This window comes from Myotis yumanensis, unplaced genomic scaffold (assembly GCF_028538775.1).
Source record: "Myotis yumanensis isolate MYYU_CA2020_CCGP unplaced genomic scaffold, mMyoYum1.0.hap1 SCAF_10, whole genome shotgun sequence".
Taxonomy (NCBI): Eukaryota; Metazoa; Chordata; class Mammalia; order Chiroptera; family Vespertilionidae; genus Myotis; species Myotis yumanensis.
Genome location: NW_027223761.1, coordinates 62,234,136 through 62,261,665, shown reverse-complemented (window position 1 = coordinate 62,261,665; position 27,530 = coordinate 62,234,136). Strand labels below are relative to the sequence as shown.

At 42.7% G+C, this 27,530-nt stretch overlaps 1 protein-coding gene across 13 annotated transcripts in view; it reads left to right on the top strand.

Moving 5' to 3' along the window:
• YAP1 (Yes1 associated transcriptional regulator) overlaps nt 1–15,180 on the top strand; it is a 128,659-nt gene extending 113,479 nt beyond the window's left edge. For all 13 annotated transcript variants that reach the window (XM_070425900.1, XM_070425903.1, XM_070425901.1 and 10 more), the window contains 3 exons: nt 8,059–8,189; nt 12,143–12,255; nt 13,999–15,180. In XM_070425900.1, the coding sequence (XP_070282001.1) occupies nt 8,059–8,189; nt 12,143–12,255; nt 13,999–14,237 (483 nt within the window). In that variant the 3' untranslated portion in view covers nt 14,238–15,180. The remainder of the gene's footprint in view (nt 1–8,058; nt 8,190–12,142; nt 12,256–13,998) is intronic.
• The last annotated feature ends 12,350 nt before the right edge of the window (nt 15,181–27,530 follow it).

The window sequence follows — 27,530 nt, the reverse complement described above, 5'->3', positions numbered from 1 at the left end:
TGTTGAAGATATTGTATATACTACACCGTTAGCCCACAATGGTAAAGAAGTTCAGATGTCCATAGTTTTAGTTAAATGGAGTAAAATAATACTACTGTTTAGCCCTGTGAAAAAATAGCCATCAACCTTTTGTCCCCCTAATAGCGAAGAATTTGGCATACATACCCGCCACCACCATCACCACTGTCTTTCTTGTCAGCAGATGCTGGAAAAGCTGTTTCAGAATCCACTGAACACTTCTCCTAAGATTATCTCTCTTCTTTTCGAAGTCCTAATACTGAATATAAACCATAGATTCATTTATGTGTTTTCCTGTGAATATTTTATATTTTATTTTTAATGTGCATGTTGACATCTTTGTATAAAAGGGGTCGGGGAGATTTAGCCTCACACCCTGCAAACTCTAATAGGTTACCTTTTTTTTTTCCCCCATTAAGGTCCCATCATTTGAAGAGTGCTATAATGACTTCTATTACTTTACTAAGTAATACAAATTACAAAAGACCTAACTTCAGAGCCCTGTCAGAAAGAGTGTGAACCTCAAGATAATGCTGGGCACACCAAATTGCAAATCTATTTTAGATATTACTTTTCACAAGTTAGGATTATCATATAGTTATTATAATTATCCCCAAATCCATATACTCACACTTTTTAGTCAGAAATGTTTCTGAAGTTGAAGATACTTTGGTGAAGGCATAACATTAAAAAGCAGCCTGGCTGGCGTGGTTCAGTGGTCGAGCATCGACCTATGAACCAGGTTCAGTTCTGGTCAGGGCTTATGCCGGGGTTGTGGGCTCATTCTCCAGTGTGGGGTGTGCAGGAGGCAGCCAATCAGTGATTCTCATCATTGATGTTTCTATCTCTCTCTTCCCTGTCCCTTCCTCTCTGAAATCAATTTAAAAAGTATATGTTTTAAAAATGTAATGTTTTTAAAGAAACATTCTAAACATTGGCTAAATGTTTTAATAACTTCAAACATAATGAAATATCTTTGACTGTTGAAAGTTGTGTTGGAAAATGGGGCATGGCAGGGCCTATCTTGCATAGTTGGAAGAAATGGCTTTTTCCCCCTCTATTTTTGGAATTGTCAACATAAACTGCTATCACTAAGCCAAGCTATTTATAAAATGTATATTTTTAGAGTTATTCTCCATTTCTAAATTTGGATTTCTAGTTTACTGAAGTAATCTTCCTTTGATTATGGGGTGGAAAGGACCTTCATTTATGTGCCTTGTACTATTCAAAAATGGATATACTGTTACATAGCTTAGAATTTGCTAAAGACAAATTTGATTTAAGAAAGTAAAGTTGACATTGTATTTTTCAAATTTTCTGGCAATGGAATCATATCTTTTTCACCTAGCATTATTTTGAGATTCAATCATGTTGTATTTACAGTTCATTCCTTTTTATTGCTGACTAGCATTTCGTTATAGGGATATACTACAATTATTTTATCCATTCACCTATTGACAGACATTTGGGTTGTTCTGAATTATGTGACTTTGTGTAGATACATGCTTTCATTTATCTTAGATACCCAAAGAACTTAATAACTTAGACACGTTCTCAATGTTCCTAGACTGCTGACTATTTCTACTGCTTTTCTCATTTTCTAAATGATATGAACCAAAACATCCATTTTACCCAGGGTCAAAATACTATAACTAACAGTTATACTATCTTAAAGTGTCTTTTGACCATATGGGAAATAAGTGAAACAAGGGCAGTATGAAAAAGGTCAGTGGCTTATGGCTAGGTCCTGAGTCCATAAAAGTCTACTATGTAAAGCAGGCAAACGTGCTTTCCTTTATCAACCATCCTGGAAAGTTCCCTCCAGACCCAGCTGGAACCATTGGTTTTACTTACTAGTAGAGCAGATAGCTCTGACTAAATGCATCCCAGATTAGCGAAAATTTACAAGCTCAATGGGAAAAGCCACCACATTTTTGTATTATTACAGAATAAAATGAGCTAAAAATACTTCCTTTGCTTAGAAAAAGTCAAATACTACTCCAGAAAAGCTATTTGACCTTTGAAATACAGAAGCATGATTAGATTTTGGCCAAATTTCCTATCAACTTGCTTACTTCTCCATTTTTGAGTCTGTCAAACTATTTTTTCTAACTACCTTGGGGAAAAGAGAAGCTTAGCAAACATATTTTTAGCTCAGTATTCTAATTTTAGGCATTTGTTCAGGATAAAAAACCTCGTTAGAGATGGACGTAACTTTCAACATGACATGTTTCAGCTGAAATCAGTTTTTGTAGACAATCCAGTTATGTCCCAGAGGCTTATTTTTAAACAGCCAGGCCAGATTTACCCAATTACAAAATAATGTTCTTATTCATCCAGAATCTGTTTTGATATAATGTACTTTATTGCAATAAAATAGGCTTATTTTACATATATATAAATACATACAGGCTTACTTTTTAATACAGTATAATGGGAAAAGTTTATATGAAATATACTTTTGATCAAAAAATTCAGATTATGTAAGTTCATTTTATACTTATCCACATTAAAATAATTATTTTTCTCTGGAGTCACTAGCAAAATGTCTCTACAGCTCTGAAACTAATTTTCAATATTTTACTTCTAAAATCCTTAATTTTATATGTGTGTTCACATTCATCTTTACAATCCTTGGTTACAAATAAAGCTCAATCCCAAGAAAATCTGCAATTTTTCCTACTGGGAAAAGGTCAGCTTACAGAAGAACTCTCAGTCAGCTCTGACTACATGCTCACTCTCCTACAAAATCTGAGTAGGTAAAGCATATACTAAGACACTTCTCCAAATTTCCATTTCACTTCTAATGTGTGTGTGTGTGTGTGTGTGTGTGTGTGTTTATGTGGGAAGTAGAAGTTAACTGTTTTTGAATTCCAAAGTTACAGACTAAGAAGGAGGGAAAAGGTTGGCTTGTTTTCCTATCTAAATACAGAAGTTTCCCTTTCCCATTTTTGACAATTTCTTTAAAATAGCAACAGAAATTCATTATCTTTATTGAATCCTGTGAAATAAATTATACTCCCAGCAGGTGAAAATATTAACATAAGAATTGATGACTTGGGGAGGTGACTACCAAATAAACTTTCATTATATAAAGCCATTTTGTTGTTAGCAAATACTGAGCTATATAAGAATGTATCCATTTTGGGGTAACATATGTGTAAGTTATTACACATCAATTTATACCTCAAGCTGTTCGAAAAATTACTAAGGGCATCTAATCAACACTTTTTGCTATAAACTAGAAGTGTCAAAAGTGAGTTGAATATTTATACCTTGAAATATAGTTTTCATAATCTGTATATATTAATTTTTTTATCAATGGCCTTATAACATTGTATTTGTTTGCATGCCAAATTGTTCCCTTTTTGACTGATGATGCTACACCACCAGTAAATAAAGTGGCGTTTTTTTCCTTGAGCCTTTCAAGTTCAGTACAGATGAATCCCTAGGTTAGTTACTCTTAGTCATGCATGGCTCAAGTATAGATTTGATGAAAAGTATGTTCCATAGCCCTTCAGGGAGTTGGGTATCTTGTTAGGCAACTTGGAATGCTTTCCCTTCTTACTTACATCTCTAAATTACCTTTCTTGGTAAATTTGGGTAAGTTGGTTCTGCAGTGTCTGCTGACAACAGAAATTTGGTTGTTAAAGGCAGCAGAAAGTAAAGCTTTGACAGCTTTGAACAAGCGAAATGGCCTACATAATTTTATTAACCAATGTCACCTCAATAAGTTCAAGAAATAAGTCATTTTTTAAAAAATTTTAATCACAAATTTGAAAAGATAATCTGCACCTTCATGTTCATTGCAGCATTATTCATAATAACCAGGATATGGAAACAACCTAAGTGTCTATCCATGAATAATGATGTGGTATATGTATGTGTACAATAGAATACTATTCATTCATAAAAAAAGAATAGAATCTTCCAATTTATGACATCATGGATGGGTCTTGGAGACATTATGCTAAGTGAAATAAGTCAGAGAAAGCCAAATACTGTTAAATTCCACCTATAAGTAGAATCTAAAAAACAAAAAGAACAACTAAGCTTACAGATTAAGAAAATAGATTGGTGCTTGCCAGAGGGGTGGGGTGGAGGGTGGGTTAAGTGTGTGAAAGGAGTCAAAATGTACAAAATTCCAGTATGTTTTTAATTTTTTTTTTTAATCCTCACCCAAGGATATTTTTCCATTGATTTTTTTTTTAGAGAGAGTGAAAGGGAGGGGGAGAGACACAGAGAGAGAAGCATTGATGTGAGAGACACATCAATTGATTGCCTCCCGCATTGCCCAACCAGGGCCAGGGATCGAGCCAGCAACTGAGGTATATGCACTTGACTGGAATCAATTCCTGGACCCTTCAGTCTGTGGGCCAATTCTCTATCCACTGAGCCAAACATACTAGGGCCAAAATCCCAGTTTTAAAATAAGTTGCGGGGGTATAATGTACAGCATGGTGATTATCTTATCTAATAAAGAGGGCATATGCAAATTGACCATCACATCATAATGATCAAGATGGCTGCACCCACAGCAGAGGCTGAGCCTTAAGGAGCAATCAGCAGGGACCTGAGGCTCCCCCCCACTGCCTAGTGGGGCTTGACCCGGGACCTCAGGCTGTACCCCACCCCCCAGCACCAGGCCAGGGGACCTGAGACCATGCCCCACACCCCAGTGCCAAGCTGTGGGACCTGAGGCCGTGCCCCCTGGCCCAGCAGGGCTTGAAAGGGGACCTCAGGACACACCTCCTGCCCAGTAGGGCTTGACAGGGGACCTGAGGCCGCGCCCCCCACCTGACGGGGCTTGACAAGGGTGGGGCCGGCTGGGTCTGGGTCTCGCGCAATTTTGAGGCTCCGTGGATGTGCGGGGACTTGACTTTGGGTCCCGCAGCGCGCCCCAGACTCTGACAGGAGGAAGATTTTCATATACATTTTACTAATTTTCTTTCCTTTCTGACACTATTATAGAGAAAGGGCAAATAGCAATATTAAAATATTTCCTCTAATTAATCCCCTTTTGATGTGCACAAATTTTGTGCACCAGGCCACTAGTAATTAATAATACTGTATTACAAGTTTGAAAGTTGCTAAGAGTAAATGTTATAAATCTTCATTATGTCCAGCTGGCGTGGCTCAGTGGTTGAGCGTCGGCCTTTGAACCCGAAGGTCTTGGTTCAATTCCCATTCAGGGCATATGCCTGGGTTATAGACTCAATCCTCAGTGTGGGGCGTGAAGGAGGCAGCCAATCAATGATTCTCTCATTGATGTTTCTATCTGTCTCTCTCTCTCCCCTGAAATCAATAAAACTATATTTAAAAGTCTTCATCACAAGAAAAAAAATATTGGTAACTATGATTGGGGATGGCTGGTAACTAGACTTATTGTGGTGATTATTTCACAGTGCAAGCAAATACTGTATCATTGTGTTGCACATCTGAAACTAATATAATGTCATATGTCAATTATACCTCAATTTTTAAAAAAAGGAAAATAAAAAAGAACTGAAAGGGAGCCAGTACACTAGAATAGTGGTAGAAAGAAGGAACTGGAGTCCTGAGGTCGTAGGTCTGTAGCTCTGGTAGAGTGGGAACCACATCATGCAGGAACTGGGCAGAAAGAAAAGTCATGGTCCCAGTGAGTGGGATGAGTGCATGTAAGATTTCCCCAGAGGTGTGAGGGGTAGGATTTCTAAGCCAGTTCCAGGGCATGACCGAGGGAATGAAGTTGAATGAGTAATGGTGAAGGGGTCAGTATCATTGCAATTTAGAGACCCAGAAATGTCCATGATAGGGGTCTAGGTTTTGTGCACGATGTTGACAAGTCGGGGTGATGGATGCAGTTGCAGTGAAGTGAACCAGTCATGACTAAAAATTTTCGAGGTAGGCTTCATTTAAATAGCAAGGTCTTAGCTGTGCAAGTGGATGATTGAGGTAGGTGGAGATGATGATCACTGAAATCCCAAAGGTCAAGGAGCTGTCATGTTGAGTAGGTGAGTCATCTACCTAATGATGGAATAACAAGATATCTACCAGAACATTGAAATGGTAATAAGGGTGGATGGTATTTTAACATATTTAACACAGCTACAATGTAATATGAAAATGTCTTCTATTGGTGAAAAGTCGATATACTAAATACTACTGTTTGTTGCCTATGTTTGTAATTAAAGGAAATGCTAAGTTTCAGTTAGAAGTTAGTGAGAATGTGTAATTTTCTTTCCTCCATCCAAGATCATAGGCCTTCTTTATTCTGTCTTGATTCTGTGGTTAAGAAAACCCATTTTGGGCCCTAGCCAGCTTGGCTCAGTGGATAGAGCATTGGCCTGCGGACTGAAGGGTCCCAGGTTCGATTCCAGCCAAGGGCACATGCCTGGGTTGCGGGCTCCATCCCCAGTGTGGGGTGTGCAGGAGGCAGCCAATCAATGATTCTCTCTCATCATTGATGTTTCTATCTCTCTCCTTCTCCCTTCCTCTCTGAAATCAATAAAGATTAGATAGATATCTAGATAGATAGATAGATAGATAGATAGATAGATAGATAGATAGATAGATATAGAAAACCCATTTTGAGGGATGCTATGTCACAAAAGGCATAAACCTGAATTTAAAAGGTGGTTTTTGCATGAGGAAGAATTCATAGTTTGGAAGTGATGGTACAGAGCTCAGAATATCTCGCCACCTCAGGACCCAGTGACGATGGAGGGCGTGCAGGGCTGGAAATGGTGGGCAGGTGCCTCTGTGTGCAGGCTCAGCTCTGAGCTCAAGAAGGCTGCCGGGGAGAGCAGGTCCTTTGTGATAAAAAGCCATACTTCGAGCCAAAACAAAAAAGTTGAAGGGAGAGAAGCTAATTCTCTAGATGAGAGAATGTTTATAAGAGTTTGGGAGGCACAGTGGAGACTCTTAAGGAAGGGAGCAGTGAACCGACAAACAGTGAGAAAAAGGACCGAGCAGCAGTAAATAGCCCCAAGGTCCTGGCGGAGGCGGATGCGTGGAGGCCTGTTGAGGCAGGCCTGGAGCCAGCAGGGTGGTGGCGACCCAGTAGCCTGGGCTCAGGTTTCCAGGTTGTTTGGTGCCCCTTTAAGATAGAAAAACCTGAAGTCACAGTGAGGCACCTAGCCCCAGCTGGTTTGGCTCAGTGGATACCGGGTTTGATTCCGTTCAAGGGTTGCAGGCTTGATCCCTGGCCACTGTAGAAGGCAACCAATCAGTATGTCTCTCTCACGTCATGTTTCTCTCTCTGTCTCTATCCCTCCCTCCACTCTCTCTAAAAACTAATGGAAAAATATCCTCAGGTGAGGATTAACAAAAAAATAAAAAAGAGAGACACCTGATACAAAGTGTAAAACAGTACAGGAGGCGTGGAGAGGGTGTCTTACAATAAATTACCGAATGTTCTGATTTTGTTTTTATTACTGATGCCAAACACATAAAACCATATTGAAGGTTGATGAGTAAAAATACATGTTAAGAAGAATTATCTTTTAAAAGACCAGATTTGCCATCCTATCGCAAGGAAGGATTTGGGAGTGTCTGCCAAAGTAAAGGAAATAACTGTGAAATTTGGTAATAAAGTACATATGTCTTGGAGTTAATAAGACTAGAAAAACTTTCAATTTATATGATTTAATTTTTAATCACCTGAAATGGATAGAAGAACTTGGTCTTTCTGACTGGGAAACTTACTCACTTTAAAATAGCCCTGACTGGTTTGGCTCAGTGGTTAGAGCGTCGGCCTGCGAACTCAAGGGTCCCAGGTTCGATTCCCGTCAAGGGCATGTACCCTAGTTGCGGGCACATCCCCAGTGGGGGGTGTGCAGGAGGCAGCTGATCAATGTTTCTCTCTCATTGATGTTTCTAACTCTCTATCCCTCTCCCTTCCTCTCTGTAAAATATCAATAAAATATATTTTTAAAAAATAAAATAAAATAGATGTTAATACTTTAATACATGATTACTCTAATGTGCATTGTATTTCTTTAACCTAACAATAAATTTGTTCATCTGTAGACTGATTCTGTTTGTGTTTGTTTTTTCTAGGAATTAGCTCTCCGGAGCCAGTTACCAACACTGGAGGCGGATGGTGGGACTCAGAATCCAGTGTCTTCTCCTGGGATGTCTCAGGAATTGAGAACAATGACGACCAATAGCTCAGATCCCTTTCTGAACAGGTTGGTGAGAGTTGCTACTGGCCAATATCTGAAAACGATCATAGCTTTGAGATTATTCTCCTTAGTACTTGTAATAAGCTGTTTGAACATCTGTGTGGACCAAAAATCATAGTTGTAAAGGAATCTTTCCATAAATGGCAGGTACAATAAAACGAGGATTAAAAGCCAGCTCCTGGGAGAGGAAGTGAGCTGTTCAGACTTGTAGAGGAGATACTTAATTCACAGTCACGTGTTGCTCCTGCCTATACTGTTGACTAACAGTTACTTAAAATTACAGAATCGGGGAGAAACATGTGAATGCCTTTCTATGAAAGCAAATGAACTGCATCTTAAACCTGCTTAGGGCTGTAGGCTGCACTGTAAGGAAGATTGGAAGGAATTTTCCACATGAGTGTTCACCCTGAGTGCTTCACACAGCAGCACTGCGAGGCCTTGTGCTCATAAAGGAGATAAAATGTAAATTGTGCCTTTTAAAAAAAAATGCGTTAAGCCCTAACCGGTTTGGCTCAGTGGATAGAGCATAGGCCTGCGGACTGAAATTTCCCAAGTTCGATTCCGGTCAAGGACATGTACCTTGGTTGTGGGCACATCCCCAGTAGGGGATGTGAAGGAGGCAGCTGATCGATGTTTCTCTCTCATCGATGTTTCTAACTCTCCATCTCTCTCCCTTCCTCTCTGTAAAAAAATCAATAAAAATATATATATTTTTAAAATGCATTAATATTTAAGACGGCATTTGAAATGCAGTCGAAGGAGTGGGTTACCAGCTGCCTGTGATCAGGAAGACTGCAATGTTATGTGTAGTGCTGAGTCGAAAACTGCAAGCTGCAACAGGTCGTATTCGTTGCCTAGAAAACCATTTAAAGTTAAGATTGGACTACAGTTCATTCTTCTAAGTTATATTTTAGAGTTTCAGTTTTTAAAATTAAGGAACAAATACTTTCTGGTCTTTGTGCTTTTGATTTTATTTTAACCAATTTTAAACAACACAGTTTTAAGAGACTTACAGGTCCTTTAGTTTAGGGAAGCTGTTATGCTACTCATTTAGTTCTCACCAACTGAGTTGAAAACATCATGATCTTAAGAAAAACAAACTTTGCTCTTTTGACACATATAGTCTATTTTATTTTATTTTGGGGAAGGTTATTAAGTAAATTTAATTTCGGGGAAGGTGGGGTGGTATACAAAGCATGGGTAGAAAGACTATGCTAAATATAGAACAGGCCTACATGAAATATACAGGAATTTAATGTGCTAGTTATGTAACAAAACATTCACCTCATTCAGCAGTATTTTAACCTCACGTTGACACATACAGTTTAAAGTTCTGCCAAAAATTGAGTGTATTTATACAAGACTATAATTCTGAACTTTAAATGAAGTTAGTTAAGGTCATAGCCACAGAATTTTTTTCCCCCACAAGGGAAATTTCAGATCAATATAATTCCAGTACCCATCTATTGATGACCAGTATTGATCCAGGGATAAAATTAGGCTATTTAGAAAAATGGACAGAATGTATATCTTTCTTAGTCACTGGTGAAAATTCTTTCTTAAAACCTCTGGAAGCTAGGCTGCAATTGGAGATTGTAATTTCTGGTACAGATCTCAGAGTGACAGATCGTCAGTGATATTAGTCCAAAGGCAAAGTGCTGTGTCCACTCTTTATAGTGCCTCTACCCCCATTTCTAAAACATGCATCTGACTATACCATTTCTCTTTTCAAAAACGTATGGTGGTTTCCCCATTGCCTGTTACTCAGTTCATACAGATTTCTTAAGCTCTGAACACTTCCCTAACTTGCCATGGAGTTGACTCCCTTTTCCCCTGAGAGCCTTCTGGGTCATCTCTGGTGTCCTGTCCACGAAACCTGCCCACTGTACTTTTTCACCTCCCTCTTCTTTGTTCTGAAAGACACTGTGCTCACATAGCCCTTTGTGTGATGCATTCCTGTCTGTATTTGTTCATCCCGTCCCCTGAAGTGTGAGCCTCAGAAAGCACCCAGTATTGGTGTTAGTGCTTTTAACCTCTGCCTCTGAGCCTGGTCTAATGCCTGTCATAGTAGCAGATGCTCATGTATGTTTATGGAATGGCGATGGGGTTCTGCAGGGAGCAGGCACCTCCTTGTCAGGGAAGGGGCTCTGTAACTCCGTTCTCAGATATGTCATGTGCTTTCCTGTGGCTTGGAGAGAGCTGCACAACTGTCAGTCGAGCTGTTCTGTAGCAGAGTCCGGAGAGTCTGGTGTGTGCCCATGCTTAGCAGCAGGAACAGTGACAACTAGGACCAGGCCTTTTCCTGGATCAGGGCGGGCAAAATAAAAGCAAACCACATCCTAAGGCAGCGGTTCTCAACCCGTGGGTCGCGACCCCTTTGGGGTCAAAGGACCCTTTCACAGGGGTTGCCTAAGACCATCGGAAAACACATATATAATTACATATTGTTTTTGTGATTAATCACTATGCTTTAATTAAGTTCAATTTGTAACAATGAAAATACATCCTGCATATCAGATATTTACATTACGATTCATAACAGTAGCAAAATTACAGTTATGAAGTAGCAACGAAAATAATTTTATGGTTGGGGGTCACCACAACATGAGGAACTGTATTACAGGTTCGCGGCATTAGGAAGGTTGAGAACCACTGTCCTAAGGCCTGTGCAACTGCATTGTATACAAATGGTCTCGGAGGCAAAATTGTGTTTTCTTGGATCTGTGTGTGGCTTTTGAATCTTGCCGAAATCTGGCAGAAGTGTTAGAGCAAACCAGTGGTTGCAGTATACAGAGTGAGGGGAAGAAAGTTGGGGAGAACCGAGCTTTCAACCTTGAGCAACTATTAAAGCTCCTTTATAAAGCCTAGTTTTTGTTTTTGTTTTTTGGTTTGTTTGTTTTTGTTAATCCTCACCCGAGGATATTTTTCCATTGATTTTTAGAAAGAGTGGAAGAGAAAGGGAAAGACAGAAATATCGATGTGAGAGAAACACATCAGTTGGTTGCCTCCTGCATGAGCCCTGACCAGAGCCCAGGCTGGGGAGGAGCCTGCAACTGAGGTACATGCTCTTGACCAGAATCGAATCTGGGACCCTTTGGTCCACGGGCCAATGCCCTATCCACTGAGCCAAATCAGCTAGGACTGGTTTTGTTTTTTAACATTTGTGTAAACTAAATAGCTGCTTACATGTCCAAGCTGTGAGGTAAGTTAAAGTTTACATCATGGTCACAGACCCTTGAACAACAATTGCCTTTATTTCACACTTTGCTATAAAATTTCCTAGAATTGGTAGAACCCCACATTTTACAGTCAGTGCTAGCTGCTGTCCACAGTGCCACTAGCTTCTGAGGCATTTCAGTTTTCCTTCCTAAACCGAAGCAAGAAGATCAAGCTATGGGAGTTCTTATATCGAATCGGCAGTGACTTATCTGTTCTGGCCTAGTCCAAAAAGGAATTCTGGTTCTTTATTTTTGCATTGATTTTTTTTCCCCCTTGGCTTAAATTCTCTGGCTTAAACATGTCTCACCGCCTACCTAGAGTCTGAGTTGCCACCTACACCTGTGCTACCACCACTTGGGGAATGGAGACCTTGAAATAAGTATGTGGATCCCCCGAATTCAAAATGGGATTACAGAGAGAAGACCTAGACAGAAAATTTCTATCAGCTGGAAACTGAATAGATCTTTTTTATTCCCTATAACCATCAGGCCCAGACATTTAAGAGAAATCTTGGCCCCTTAGAGCTGCAGCTTCAATTAGGGTGACCTTTTCTATTTCACTGCACAGACCAAGGGCTGTATATGGGCCCTGAAGGAGGGAGCTGGTTTCAGATGTTGCAGGGCAGGAATTTTCACTAATCCTCTTTGAGAATCCTGTTAGTGCTCAGCAGGTGTTTATTTTTACTTTGAAATCATTTGTATTTTTGTATTTTTATTTTTGTATTTTAACTCTCTTTGTAGTGGCACCTATCACTCTCGAGATGAGAGTACAGACAGTGGACTGAGCATGAGCAGCTACAGTGTCCCTCGAACCCCAGATGACTTCTTGAACAGTGTTGATGAAATGGATACAGGTTGGTATTCCTTATCCCTCTGAGGAATTGACTGTCAGGCAAGTACCATCATTTTATCACCAGGACTAATAAGCTGTGAGCAACGATTATTCAAAAGAAAGCCATTAAAATTCTATCAACTTCAATTCAAATTGTGCCTTTTTATATGGCTGTTTGTAATTTAAGTCTTTTCTAAGTTTTTAAATGTGATGGAATCTTAGCTCTATTTGAACAAAACTGAGGACATGACTTATTTTATTTATTTTTTAATCCTTATCTGAGAATATTTTTCCATTGATTTTAGAGAGAGGAAAAGACAGAGAGAAACATTGATGTGAAAGAAACACATCGATTGGTTGCCTCCTGCACAAGCCCTGATCAGGGTTCAGGCTCTGAGGAACCTGCAACTGAGGTAGGTGCCCTTGACCCGAATCGAAACCGGCACAGTTCGGTCCACAGGCCGATGCTCTCTCCACTGAGCCAAACCTGCTAGGGCAAAGACATAACTTATTTTAGCATTTAAAATAGTGAATTAGTTGTCAGAGGAATTGAGGTCCTTATTAGAATTCTCTATTAATAGACATTTGTAGTTGTAATTTTGGAGAGAGATTTCTATATGTGATACAGTGTCTGCCTCCCTCTTTTCTCTGAGGGCTTTTGGTCCAACTTAGGTGTTACGGGGCTCAGGAAACCAAGTGGGGAAGGCTTGGTGATGGGGTTCACCTGCTTTCTTGTTAGAATAGTTACAGGAGTCTTGCAGGTGCTGAGAAATACCTGCCTCACAGAGTCATTGAGGAAGCCTTTCTCCTGTGGCTCACCTGATTGCCCTGGACTTGGCAACTGTCAGAGGGCAGGACTGGCAGGACCCTGCAGCCATTCTCCAGCTAGCGGGTTCTGAGCTGACAGTGTTTGGCAAGTCTTTTGTAAAAGCCTGCGCTCATCCAGCTCACAGCTGTAATGCTTCCTAGAAATCCCCTGTCCCCCTTTGTCTCGGCTTATCTAAATCTTCAGTCCTCCTTAGGAGTCACTGCAGACCCGTCTCATTCAAACATGTTTCCTCACTCCTCTTCCCCATTTGTCTTTTCTCCAAATCACTATAGCACTTAATGGTTCATATTAATTTTTCTGGAAATTGGAGCTCTAAGGAATGTTAACTTTGTCATGTGCCCCCCAAAAGGGTTTTGTGGCCATGTAAATTTGGGAAACCCAGAAGCAAAGCAAAGAGGATTCACTTACTCATGGACTTCTTGGGAGACTCGCTTTGCTATATTATGAAATGTGAATCTCCAAGAATGGAATAGAGTTTTCATCCAGTCCTTTTATTTTAGTGTTTCCCAAAGTGTATTTAGGGAAAGATGGGACTATACCATTCATTTTCCTATTTCGTCTTATGCTGGTGTGCATATCTGGAAGAGAATCAGGTGGTGACGCTCTTGTGTGGTGTGCTTGCTCCCTCTCCTTTGCTGTATATAATTTTTCAGGGGATTTTTACTTTTATTATAGCCCTCCCCCTCCTTTAGTGCTCAGCACATAGTGATGAGCGAGCAGTCAAATTGTTGGTTAAATATGTCGACAAATGTTGAAGCAGAAATAATCTTGCCATTGTTATTTATGAGTTGTTTGGTCTAAAATGAGCTGTGCGTCATTTCAGGTCAGTCAGGAGTTGCTTTTCTTTATGCATTTCTGTGTGCTCTCACATGATACAGCTCCGTTCTTATCTTTTCCACAAGAACCTTATTCTGTCTCTTTCTCTGCTCCAACTAGGTGATACCATCAACCAAAGCACGCTGCCCTCCCAGCAGAATCGTTTTCCAGACTACCTTGAAGCCATTCCTGGGACAAATGTGGACCTTGGAACACTGGAGGGAGATGGAATGAACATAGAAGGAGAGGAATTGATGCCAAGTCTGCAGGAAGCTCTGAGTTCTGACATCCTTAATGACATGGAGTCCGTTTTGGCTGCCACCAAGCTAGATAAAGAAAGCTTCCTTACATGGTTATAGAGCCCTCAGGTAGACTGAATTCTAAATCTGTGAAGGATCTAAGGAGATAAGACACACATACCAGAAATTTCCAAATAAGCCAGTTGCGATCTCCTGGCTAATACAGAAAAAGATGAACAAACGTCCAGCAGGATTCTTTCATCCACTGTTTTGCTCTTCCTTGTCCATTGCTGCTGTTACTATATTGCTGACCTCTTTCATAGTTGGCCCTAAAGAATCAAAAAAAACCCACAAAACTTTTTGTTTCTTTTGCTATTATAACTACTGTTTGTTTTGGGGGCTGGGGGAAATGAGCCTGTTTTGATGATGGATGCCATTCCTTTTGCCCAGTTAGATGTTCACCAATTATTTTAACTAAATAGACCTGGAAGTCAGATGCTTCATGTCACCACATTTAGTTTGTTTAAGCAATTATTTCTTCAGCTGCTTTTGGCCAGTGGAAAAACATGAGTTACTGGTCTGATAAACCAAATATGTTGTGTCTGATACTAAGTACTTAATGATGATTTGGAGAGAGAGCTGAAACCAAGGCTGAAGACTGTTTTACTTTCAGTGGGTTTTGTTTTGTTTTGTTTTTTCCTCCTAGTGCTATATCATTAGTCACATAGTGACTTTGATTTTATTTTAGGAGCTTATAAGGCATGAGACAATTTCCATAGAAATATATTAATTATTGCCACATACTCTAGTATAGGTTTTGATGGGTTTTATTGTGGGTTTGTTTTGTTTTGGTTGGTTGGGTTTTTGTTTTTTTGTTTTTTTTCTGGAACCGAGGCAAATGACCATAGTAGTGAATCTGTTTATAGTTGTAGCTGGGATGGTTATTATAGTTTCTTTGGTAAAATCTACATTTCCTGATTTTTTACATTTTTATTTAAATCTTGATTATCTGCTCTCTACATATATATATATATATATATATATGTATATATATATATATATACACACACACCCTGACACACTTATAATTTCATATGATAGTGTGATAGCAGAATGTATTTTTTTTAGGTTTCCCTACTTTCCAATTTATTTTAAAATGGTAGTTTTGAATATATGCATTTAGAATACATGACTAATAGTTTATATTTCACAGGTAGTTTAAATCTGGTTGGGACAGTCTACAGATGTTTGAGGAAGTTTCATGTTCTAGAAAGGCTGTTGTTGTGGATAATGCCTTAAGGATAATGCCCTCTGGGCACACAATGAATATTATCTGATGAATTTGAAAGAAGCAAACAGGAAATGGCTATATTTTCCCCTTGTTACTCCCTTGGACTAATTTTAAGTCTTGATGGGCAATCACTGAGTAGGTTCATAATGTACATGACAGAAGTAAGCTTTATGTGGTCATGCATCTGCCTGTAGTTTTGGAAGTTTTACCTTCACCTTAGTTTTGGAAGTAAAATCTAGTTATTTTAGTTGTCATTTGTTAATGATCATTAACTACATTGTAGTATTGCCTACAAGACTATTCATATAAGACTTGCTCTTACTTCTGTATACTGAGAATTGACCCTGGACAGTATAATGCTGTATGGTCATGTGTTAGCTGGTAAAGTGGTCAGATTAATAAATGTATATTGGTAGTTGACTTTAGCAAAGAAATAGTGATAATCATGAGTATACTTTTATTTTTACAGGAAGAGATATTACTAGAGTATGTGTCTACAGGAGTAATAATGGTTTCCAAAGAGTATTTTTTAAAGGAAAAAAATGAGCATGAATCCACTCTTCAGTATAAGCTATGAAGGAATAGTTGGGTGTGAATTACAGTGGCACCAGCTAGCACCTCTGTGATTAAGGGTCTTTCAGTGTTCCTAGAGTAAGCCCTTATTTTCAAGGGTTTATAACAGGCATAAAATCTCTTTTCCTGGCTAAACCTGTTATGAAAAGCCTCAGCTTGGGAAGATAGATTTTTTTCTAATTAACAAAATCTAAGTATTTTGACCCTTCAATTTAGAGAAGTACAAAAGTTGGAAGTTTCATATTAAGTATTTTTAGTGCTCAAAAACAATGCAATCTCTGTGTTGTATATAAGGATTAATAGGTCAATCACTCATAATAATTGACTCTAAGGCTTTTTATTAAGAAAACACCAGAGAGATTAAATCTTGAAATAAGTCTGGGGGAAAGTGGCCACTGTGCAGATACATTGATTTTTTTGTAGAGCAATAATGAAATTCTACTTAGAATGCATAATTAAGTATATGGATGATATAGCATGTTGGGTTTTTAATGTGTAGAAAATAAAGCTATTTGGAAGGAGTGCCTACAGTTTGCCAGTAAGCGGCAAGTCAAGATCGTATCTTATATATCAGCAGAGTAGCTCTAGGTAAGGGAGGGGCGGGGAGGGGCTTGTGAAGACTTAGTGGGACTTTGATAGAGAACTTTATAACCTTTTTCTTCAGTAAGGACTTTATCTTGCATCTTGCTGTCATTGAAGGCAGCTGTTCCTAAAATTTCAATCACTTAAGTACACCCACAAAATGAGACTATGGAGTTCTTCATTTCCCCTCGACTTTCATTTGCCCGGTGATACCTCAGTGTCATGGCAGCACTGTTGTCCGAGACAGGCACAGCGCTCTGACCTTGTCAGACCCTCTGTACTGACCTGAGTCCTTTCTCTTTCACAGCCTCAGGACGGTCTTGTTTTATGTCCTTGTTCCTAACGTAAAAGTGTTTAACTGCTTCTTGGTTGTTATGGGTAGCATTGGGATAAGATTTTTAACTGGGTATTCTTGAAATGCTTTTACAATAAACCAGTTTTTATAATCTTTAAATTTTATCAGCTTTTTACATTTGTGTTCTTTTCAATTAGGGCTAAGATCTACTTATGGTTGATGGAGCACATTGATTTAGAGTTTCAGATTTTCCAAAGCACTATTTTCTATAATAACTATTTTCTAAATATAGTGCCTTTTTTGTGGGGGGGGGGGGGGGGGGAGAGACAGGGACGGGGGAGAACCAAGGAAATGACTTTTATAAACAAATAATGTTGCTGTTTTAAGTATTCATATTAAATAGATTCATTCTGTATGGAACCTTGGCGAAAACACTGAAAATAACAGTAATTAATTGTATAATTCATAATTCATACCAATCAGTGTTGAAACTTAAACCCTGCAAAGTGGGAGCCAATATTCAGTGATTAACAACTTAATAGCTTTTGCACATCTGAGAAGTGAGTGCTCAGATGAATTTTATCTTCCTCCAGCATGTTTTTATAAGAATTGTGGGTGTGTCTATCTTAATTGTTTCTGTATCTTGAAAAAGTATCTTCCACATTTTAAATGTTTTATATTAGAGAATTCTTTAATGCACACTTGTCAAATATATATATATAGTACCAATGTTACCTTTTTGTTTTAGATGTAAGAGCATGCTTATCATATGTTAGGTACTTACATAAATTGTTACATTATTTTTTCTTATGTAATACCTTTTCGTTTGTTTATGTGGTTCAAATATATTCTTTAAACTCTTCTTTTGTTGTTTTTAACAATTAATACATTTAAACTTTTTGGCTTCTTAATGGACTTCCAATATAACAAGTACTGGTGATAAAAAAATAAAAGGTGATTCCAGTAGTAACTAGTACAGAGGTGAACGTAAGGTTAGCTTGTCATTTGAATTTGTGAAGTACAGATTGAATTCTCTGAGCTTTCTGCTCTGCACTGGTCATGTAGACCATCCCCATCAATGGTAGTGTGTAAGCAGAATTGCCTCCTTCATTCTTAAGTAGCTTTACTACACATGACAGCACAGAAGAAACAGAAGAAGTTGACGCAATCTTTCAAAATAGCCTTTGGTTTTATTTCTCCAAAATATTGGCTCATGGTATCCAAAATACAATAGTGAAAATTATTAGTTACTGTCCTATACTAATAAAAGACAAACATGCAAATTGACTGCACTTTCGCTATGCCTCAAGCCACGCCCACCAGCCAATCAGAGCGACTATATGCAAATTAACCCAACCAAGATGGCAGCCGCAGCCACGGAGCTGGAGCAAGCAGGAGGCTTGCTTGCTCCAGTGATGGAGGAAACCAAGGTTCCCCACCTGCTGTGGCCCCACTCTGAGCTCCACTGAAAGCAACAAAGTTTCAATTATAGAAGGTAAACAAACCCCAGATACCTGCTTTCAGCCAGCCGTGGCCACAGAGCTGGAGTGAGCAGGAGTGGGTTGCCCCTGGTGATGGAGGAAGCCAAGCTTTCTGCAGGCCTCCGATAAAGGCAACAAAGTTTAAATTATAGAAGGTAAATAAATCCCAGAATTTAAAAAAAAAAGTAAAAAAGGAGAGGCTGGGAGCTTACGTCGCCAGGGTGCTTGGCCAGCCTGAAAATGGCCCTCAGCCCCTCACCCAGACTGGCCAGGCACCCCAGTGGAGACCCCCCACCCTAAAGGGGGTGTGGCCAGCCTGAAAACAGCCATTAGCCCCTCACCCAGGCTGGCCAAACCTCCATGGGGTGGGGGTCCCCACTGGGGTGGACATCCTCGGAGGGGTCCCACACTGCAAGAGGGCATAGGCTGGGCTGAGGGACCCCCTGAGTGCCCAAATTTTTATGCACCGGGCCTCTAGTTTTGTAAATAAAAAAACACAAATTTAAGTGATAGGTTCTGAACTTTAAGAAGTAGATTTGATTCTTTGAAAATTATTTCTTTTTTTAATGGTTTTAAAAAATATTTATTGATTTTTTAGAGAGAAAGGGAGAGAGAAGAAACATCAATGTGAGAGTGAAACATCGATTGGCTGCCTCCTGCATCCCTCCTATTGAGAATCAAACCTGCAATCTGGGCATGTGCCCTGACCAGGAACTGAACCAGTAACCTTTCGGTGCATGGGACAACACCCAACCAACTGGGCAACACCTGCCAGGGCAAAAACTATTACTGTTTGTATATAATATCTTCAGTTTTTTGTTTTTTTTTTGTCTTGTTAATCCTCACCCATGGGTATTTTTCCATTGATTTTTTAAGGAGTGGAAGAGAGGAAAAGACAGAAACATCGATGTGAGAGAAACACATCAATTGGTTGCCTCCTGCACAAGCCCTGACCAAGGTCTGGGCCGGGAAGGAGCCTGCAACCAAGGTATGTGCCCTTGACCAGAATCGAACCCAAGACCATTCAGTCTGCAGGCTGACACTTTATCCACTGAGCCAAATCAGTTAGGGCTTTATCTTCCACTTGAGGCCCAGTGCTTTAAGAGGCCTACTGTGAGGTCTAGCAGTCCGGGACCACTTGGGGGTTGTCTGACTGCCGGCTTAGGCCTGCTTCCCAGGGAACAAGCCTAAGCCAGCAGTCAGACATCCCTCTTGCAGTCCAGGACCCCTCACTCCTTACCGCCCACCTACAGCAGAGGCAGGAGAGGCTCCCACCACCGCCGCTGCGCTTGCCAGCCGTAAGCCCAACTAATGGCTGAGCAGTGCTCCCCCTGTGGGACCGCACTGACCACCAAGGAGGCAGCTCCTGCATTGAGTGCCTGCCTCCTGGTGGTCAGTGCGCATCATAGCAACCAGTCCTTCCACTGTTAAGTCTATTTGCATATTAGGGATTTATTATATAGGATTATTGACATCAGTTTTAGTGAGGCTAATCTAAAAACTTCATATTTTGTTATACACTAATATGGAGCTCGAAGTTTATCGTTTTCCTTCCTTGTACAAAATGTATGATTGTACATCTTAGTTTAAAACTATATCTAAGCCTGCAGGCTATACCTATATTGGATGGCTTGAAGCCCAGTTACCTTCATTCTGGATCCTGTGAACCAGAATTGTACAACCTTTAGGTAACTGATTTAGTCTAATTCAGCAGAATACTCAGAAGCTTACAGGGGTAGTCATTATGTGGATTTGAGAAGAAGCTTCTAGAGAGAACAAGGAGGGGCATTCTAAATATTTAGAAGTATAGTAATCTTACTTAGAGCCTGATGTTGAGTAATCTACATAATGTTTTTCTTAGAAGACGGACTCAAAACTAAAATAGCTCAGTAAATGAATCGCCCAGCTGGCATAAGCAGACAAATGTTTGCATGTTGTGTGTTTTTCAGAGAGAGGGAAAGAATAACAACTAGTAATAAAAGGAAACCTAGGTGGTAACTGCAGGACTGGTCAGTAGACCAGTGAGTTACGTTTAATTCCCCCTGGTTTCCATCTTGTCGCTGAGAGTGCAGAAGAGCAGCCCCAAGGACCCCATCATTTTCATCTGTAATGGCAACCAGACCGTCCCTGATCCTGGCAACCATAGATTACATTAGGTTCATGTTCAGTTATATTGAAAATCTGGCTTTACTTGGTAGTTCTGAGTAGGTTCATGTGCTGCTGGATTCAGGCATGTTTCTGGCAGGGTGTGTGCCAAGTTGTCTTGCTTTCAACTATTGGCATTTACTCGCTTTATTCTAATCATCATGAGAAACTTGATAAAGTATTCTGATTAAAATTTTATTACTGAGTTAGAAATCAAATGAGAATCCTGTGACATTCAGTAACTGTTGTTTTCCCAAATCACCTATAGGATATTTTTTGCCATCTTGCCTGGATACAAGAGCTCTGATAGAAGTAAAATTGATAATTTCCCAGCCATAAACATAGTCTTAAACTGGCAGACTCAATGCTACCACATATGAAAAGAGTTGCAGAATCAAGATACTAGCAAGACAAGATGATATTGAAAAGGTACTCTGAATTTTTTAATCTGCCATATTTTAAAACAAAACTTGTAAACGCAGTGACCTAGTTAAACCCTGTAGGAGTTAAAAGACGAAAAACGGGTATCTATGTGCTATTCAAAGCAGTATTTGTAGATAACTGAGCAAAGAGTCTCTTAGTCTGCCTCTGTAAAATTCCTAAACCGCTAATCTGGTCATTGTAATGTTTGTTTTTATTTTTTTTATTTTTTTTATTTTTTTTTTATTTTTAAATATATTTTATTGATTTTTTACAGAGAGGAAGGGAGAGGGATAGAGAGTTAGAAACATCGATGAGAGAGACATCGATCAGCTGCCTCCTGCACATCTCCCACCAGGAATGTGCCCGCAACCCAGGTACATGCCCTTGACCGGAATCGAACCTGGGACCCTTCAGTCCGCAGGCCGACGCTCTATCCACTGAGCCAAACCGGTTTCGGCTGTAATGTTTGTTTTTAATGTAAAACTATTAAAAACTAGAGTTACTGTAACTTTGTAAAATTGATATGGTTTGTAAAACTAAATAAGTGGACAGGGCTAGATTCTTAGTAAAAGGAACCTCTCTAAGAAACCACAAAAAAAACAAATAGGATCAAAACCAGGAGGATGCCAGTATATTTAAGGCTGCTAACTTATTTATTAGGGTTATGACACACTTTTCCCCATATTCCTTCATGTATTATCTCAAGTTTATTTTATGATGAGACTATAGTTCCCATGATCTTCACAGAATCTATATAAAATAGTCTATTAGTTAAACATCACCTTTTGGTATAATTTTCTTTGTGGGATATTATAGAAACCACATCTCAGTATTTCATTTGTTCAGTTACAAATAAATTATTGTGTTACAGTGGATTTACACAAGGTTAAAATGATACTCTGTGTAGACAGTTGTGATAAATTCATATTCTCAAAGCTGTGGGTTAAGTGGCAAAATCTGAGGAAGAAAAAGCACTGTTGCATTTCAGTTCAGTACTGTTTCTATGAGCTGCTGAAGCCAGCTACTCTAAGCCAACATAGTGATGACTGGACTAAGAAATTTGCCTGAAGATCATTTCTCTTTATGAGAACCTTATAGCAACTTGTATTTAGGCACCTCTTTCTACTGATTAAAAGCTAAGCATATCTGCAGCCAGCATTCAACAGAAGCATCTCTGGCAATAGGTCGGCAGGATCTAAATGATGAGCAGAATATCACAACTGTAGGACTCTGATTTCTGGGGTGACCATAAATCAAGACCTTAGATTTTGTGAGAGAGACAAAAAAAATCATACACATGAGCAGCTTGAAATCACACTGTGCAAGCCCACTTGTACAGTATCTTACGAAGAAAACCATTTGTTGAAGTGTTTTCTCTGGGCACCAGGAAGTCTCTTGATCCCTATAAAATAATCTCAATGGGAGTGGCCAAAGGAGAGTGTGGGCTTGAGATTTAGTTGTTTTTTACAATTCAAACCATGAACAACAATGTAGTTCTTCTGCATTCTAGGCCAGAGGAATTTCTGCAGAAGTCTGCAATGGGTTTTCAGTAGAACAGCATGAGCCCATAAACTGTCCAATCAAAAAACAGCTGGTGACTCACCAGGCATGTGTGTGTGCACCAGTTCAGAACTCCTGTTGAGGGCACGTTGTTAATCTGGAGTGGAGTGGTAAGCCCTGGCCAAATTTGGAATATTGTTTAGGAAATTTAACACTGATTTGAACTAAAAAATAACTGTAGATCAAATTCCTGTTGCTCTTTTAAAGTCATTAAGACAAAATTCTCAACAGTTTCATAGTTGTAGCCTGCTAACTGCAGCAAATTATTCCAGTCAGGTTGATGTTCCATTGCCAGCATTCATTGTGTAACTTGAAGACTAAGACTTCTTCCATTGAGGGTAAAGGAAAAATAACTGTAATTTACACAATCTCTGAAACTGGTTATTAGGACCAAAACAAAATATAAGAGTAACTGGTGAAATGTTAAACATACTTTAACAGTAAAACTTTGTTACCATGTCCATGATTTTTCTCAGTATTATCTTGTTTAGAAATGTATGTTATTGAATAATTCAAAATTGCCCTTCAAACTTGAGATCTACTGGTATTTGCCTTGCTCAAATTAGTATTGCACACTAAGTAACTTACCTCTCCCCGTTTATATCCTATCTAATAAAAGACAAAAAAGGTAATTGACCGTACCTTCATTACGCTTCCCATTGGCTAATCAGTGCCATATGCAAATTAGCCACCATCAAAAACGGCGGCTAATTTGCATACTGCAGGCAGGGCCAGCCAGTGCCAGACGCCATCCAGGCCCCATGTGTGGCCCTGGGCAGCCGGGCTTAGGCAGCACGATCGCGTCACCTAAGCCCCGCCCCAGCCAGGACCCCTGTGTGCCACGTAAGCCCATGCGCCTAAACCCTGCTGCCAGCTGGGACCCCATGGTGATCCCAGAGCAGGCAAGTGTGGAGGGCAGCCCACCCCCAGGTGGGCCTATCCTGGGATCACCATGGCGATCCCAGAGCAGGAAAGTTCCCCACAGGCCGCACCCAGCAGGGCCTGCCCCAAGTCTCTGTAGTGATCCGGTGATCCATGAGGAGGAAAGCGCAGCTTAAGGGAGAGAAAAACATGCAGTGGAGGCTAAGAGCCTGAGAGAGCAACACAGAGGGGTGCCTGCTCCAAGCCTCCATGGTGTGGCTGGGGGCAGGCACCCAGCGGACACACACACACACACACACACACACACACACACACACGACGCCTGCTCCGAGCCTCTGCTGCCAGACTGTGGCCATCAGTAGGACATCCACTGAGGGCTCCCGGGACTGTGAGAGGGGCAGGCTGGGCTGAGGGAACCCCCCCCCCCCGCATGAATTTCGTACACCAGGCCTCTAGTCTACACTAATAAAAGAGAAACATGCAAATTGGTGTCGCTCCGCTACCCTTCCCATTGGTTAATCAGGGTGATATGCAAATTAACTGCCAGTCAAGATGGCGGCTAATTTGCATACTGCAGGCAGGATGGGACAGCACTATTTTGCCTGCCCCGCCGCCATCCGGGCCTGCTATCTGTCACCCTGATGGTGGCAACCCCTGTGCAACCCGACGCAGGGCTGGCAGGCGTGACCCCAGTGATCTGCCACTGGCCAGGCCCCCAACCAGCTCTCCCTCGGGAGATCACCTGGCACTGGCAGGAACTGCTGCCCGTCAGCCAGCAGTCACGCTCCCAACAGGCCCTCCGGTCAGGGATGAGCAACCGGAGATCCCACAGCAGGAAAGGGGTGCCTGCAGCCAGCCCCTGTGTGAACCTGCCTATGGTATCAAAGCAGTGATCATGGAGCAGGAAAGGGCGGCCTGCAGCCAGCCCCTGTGTGCGCCTGCCCGTGGAATCGCCGCTGCGATCACAGAGCAGGAAAGGGCGGCCTGCAGCCAGCCCCCCTGTGCTCCTGTCCCTGGGTAGCCCTGGGGATCCCACAGCAGGAAAGGGCGCCCCACCATGGCCACATCTCAAGGGAGAGTACAACATGCAGTGGAGGCCAGGAGCCTGAGAGATCAACAGAGAGGGGTGCCTGCTCGAAGCCTTCAGGGTGTGGCTGGAGATAGGCTCCCAGCAGACACACACACACACACACACACACACACACACACACACACACAGCGCCTACTCTGAGCTTCCAATGTAGTTGGGAGCAGACCACCAGTGGACACACACATACGGCAACTGCTCGGAGCCTATGTGGCGGGGCTGGGGGCAGGCCCCCAGCAGACACACACACACACACACACACACACACACACACACACACAAACACACATACACGGGGACGGCTGCACTGAGCCTCTGCTGCCAGACTGTGGCCATCAGTAGGACATCCACTGAGGGCTCCCGGACTGAGGGGCAGGCTTGGCTGAGGGAACCCCATCCCCCAGTGCACGAACTTCGTGCACCGGGCCTCTAGTCTACACTAATAAAAGAGAAACATGGTCATTAGCGTACGACCGCTACCCTTCCCATTGGCTAATCAGCATATCCTTATGCAAATTAACTGCCAGCCAAGATGGTGGCCGGCAGCCATGCACTGAAGCGAGCAGGGACGCTTGTTTGCTCCAGTGACTGCGGACTCCAACGTTCCCCACCTAACTTGACGGCCTCTCAGCTGCAACTCTAAGCAACTATGTTGCAAATATAGAAGCTAAACAAAACCCCAGAAACCGGTTTTCAGTCAGCCGGGCTTCAGCCAGCCGGACTGCAACATTGTATCAATGTTTTCAGCAGCGAGGCCTCAGAGCTAAAGCTGGCCCAGAATAAAAAAAGAAAAAAAAAAAAAGGAGCGGTTGGGAGCTTCAGTCACCCGCCAGCCGGAAAACAGCCCTCAGCCCCTCAGCCAGACTGGCCAGGCACCCCAGTGGGGACCCCCACCCTGATCCAGGACACCCTTCAGGGCAAACCAGCCGGCCCCCACCCGTGCACCAGGCCTCTATCCTATATAGTAAAAGGGTAATATGCCTCCTAGCACCGGGATCAGCATGACAGGGGGCAGCGCCCAAACCCTCTGATCACCCTGCAGCTCCGTGAGTGACGGGGCGGTGCCCCAAACCGCCCCCCCCCCCCCACGGGCCCTGCTCTGTGTGTGACGGGGTAGAGACATAACCTCTCCAAGGCCCTGCCCTGAGTGTGACAGTGGCGACGCCCCAACCCCCTGATTGGCCCTGCTCTGTGGGTGATAGAGGATGGCGCCCCAACTCCCTTCCACGGGCCTTGCTCTGTGTGTGACGGGGTAGAGCCATAACCTCTCCATTGGCCCTGCCCTGAGTGTGACAGGGTGCAGCACCCCAACCTCCTGTTCTGCCCTGCTCTGTGTGTGACAGGGGGCGGTGCCCCAACTCCCCTATCAGCCCTACTCTGTGAGTGACGGGGGGAGCTCCCCAACCCCCTGATGGGCCATGCTCTGTGCGTGACAGCGGTTGGCGCCGCAACCTCCCCATCGACCCTGCCTTGAGTGTGACGGGGGTGGTGCCCCAACCCCCCAATTGGCCCTACCCTGAGTGTGAATGAGGGTGGCATCGCAACCTCCCGATCCGCCCTGCTCTATGCATGACGAGGCGGCGCCCCAATTCCCCAATTGGCCCTGCTCTGAGCCTGACCAGGGGCTGCACCTAGGGATTGGACCTGCCCTCTGCCACCCAGGAGCAGGCCTAAGCCAGCAGGTCATTATCTCCCTAGGGGTCCCAGACTGCGAGAGGGCACAGGCCGGGCTGGGGGACCCCCACCCCCACCCGAGTGCACAAATTTTTGTGCACCGGGCCTCTAGTATATATATAAATAAAAGAGAAACATGCCAATTAGCGTACGACCGCTACCCTTCCCATTGGCTAATCAGCATATCCTTATGCAAATTAACTGTCAGCCAAGATGGCGGCCGGCAGCCATACACTGAAGCAAACAGGGAGGCTTGCTTGCTCCAGTGACTGCGGATTCCAACCTTCCCCGCCTAACTTGCCGGCCTCTCAGCTGCAACTCTAAGCAACTATGTTGCAAATATCGAAGCTAAACAAAACCCCAGAAACCGGCTTTCAGTCAACTGGGCTTCAGCCAGCCGGACCGCAACATTGTATCAATGTTTTCAGCAGCGAGGCCTCAGAGCTAAAGCTGGCCCAGAATAAAAAAAGAAAAAAAGGAGCGGTTGGGAGCTTCAGTCACCCGCCAGCCGGAAAACAGCCCTCAGCCCCTCAGCCAGACTGGCCAGGCACCCCAGTGGGGACCCCCACCCTGATCCAGGACACCCTTCAGGGCAAACCAGCCGGCCCCCACCCGTGCACCAGGCCTCTATTCTATATAGTAAAAGGGTAATATGCCTGCCGGCACCGGGATCAGCGGAGCAGCGAGGCTCCCGGCACCGGGATCAGCGTGACAGGGGGCAGCGCCCAAACCCCCTGATCGCCCTGCGGCTCTGTGAGTGACAGGGGCGGGGCCACAACCTCCCTATCTGCCCTGCTCTGTTCGTGACAGGGGAAGGCGCCCCAACCCCCTGATCAGCCCTGCTCTGTGCCTGATAGGGGGGAGCTCCCCAATCCCCTGATCGCCGTGCGGCTCTGTGTGACAGGGTGCGGCGCCACAACCCCCGCCCCCCCCCCCCCCCCCCCCCGCCCCCACGGGCCCTGCTCTTTGTGTGACAGGGTAGAGCCATAACCTCTCCATCGGCCCTGCCCTGAGTGTGACAGTTGTGGCGCCCCAACCCCCTGATCGGCCCTGCTCTGTGGGTGATAGAGGGTGGCGCCCCAACCCCCCTCCATGGGCCTTGCTCTGTGTGTGACACGGTAGAGCCATAACCTCCCCATTGGCCCTGCCTGAGTGTGACAGGGTGCAGCGCCCCAACCTTTTGATTCGCCCTGCTCTGTGTGTGACAGGGGGCGGTGCCCCAACTCCCCTATTGGCCCTATTCTGTGAGTGACAGGGGGGAGCTCCTCAACCCCCTGATCGGCCCTACTCTGTGCATGACAGGGGGCAGCGCCCCAACCCCCTGATTGGCCCTGCTCTGTGCGTGACAGGGGGGAGCTCCCCAATCCCCTGATCGACCCTGCTCTGTGTTTGACAGGATACGGAGCCCCAACCCCCCTGA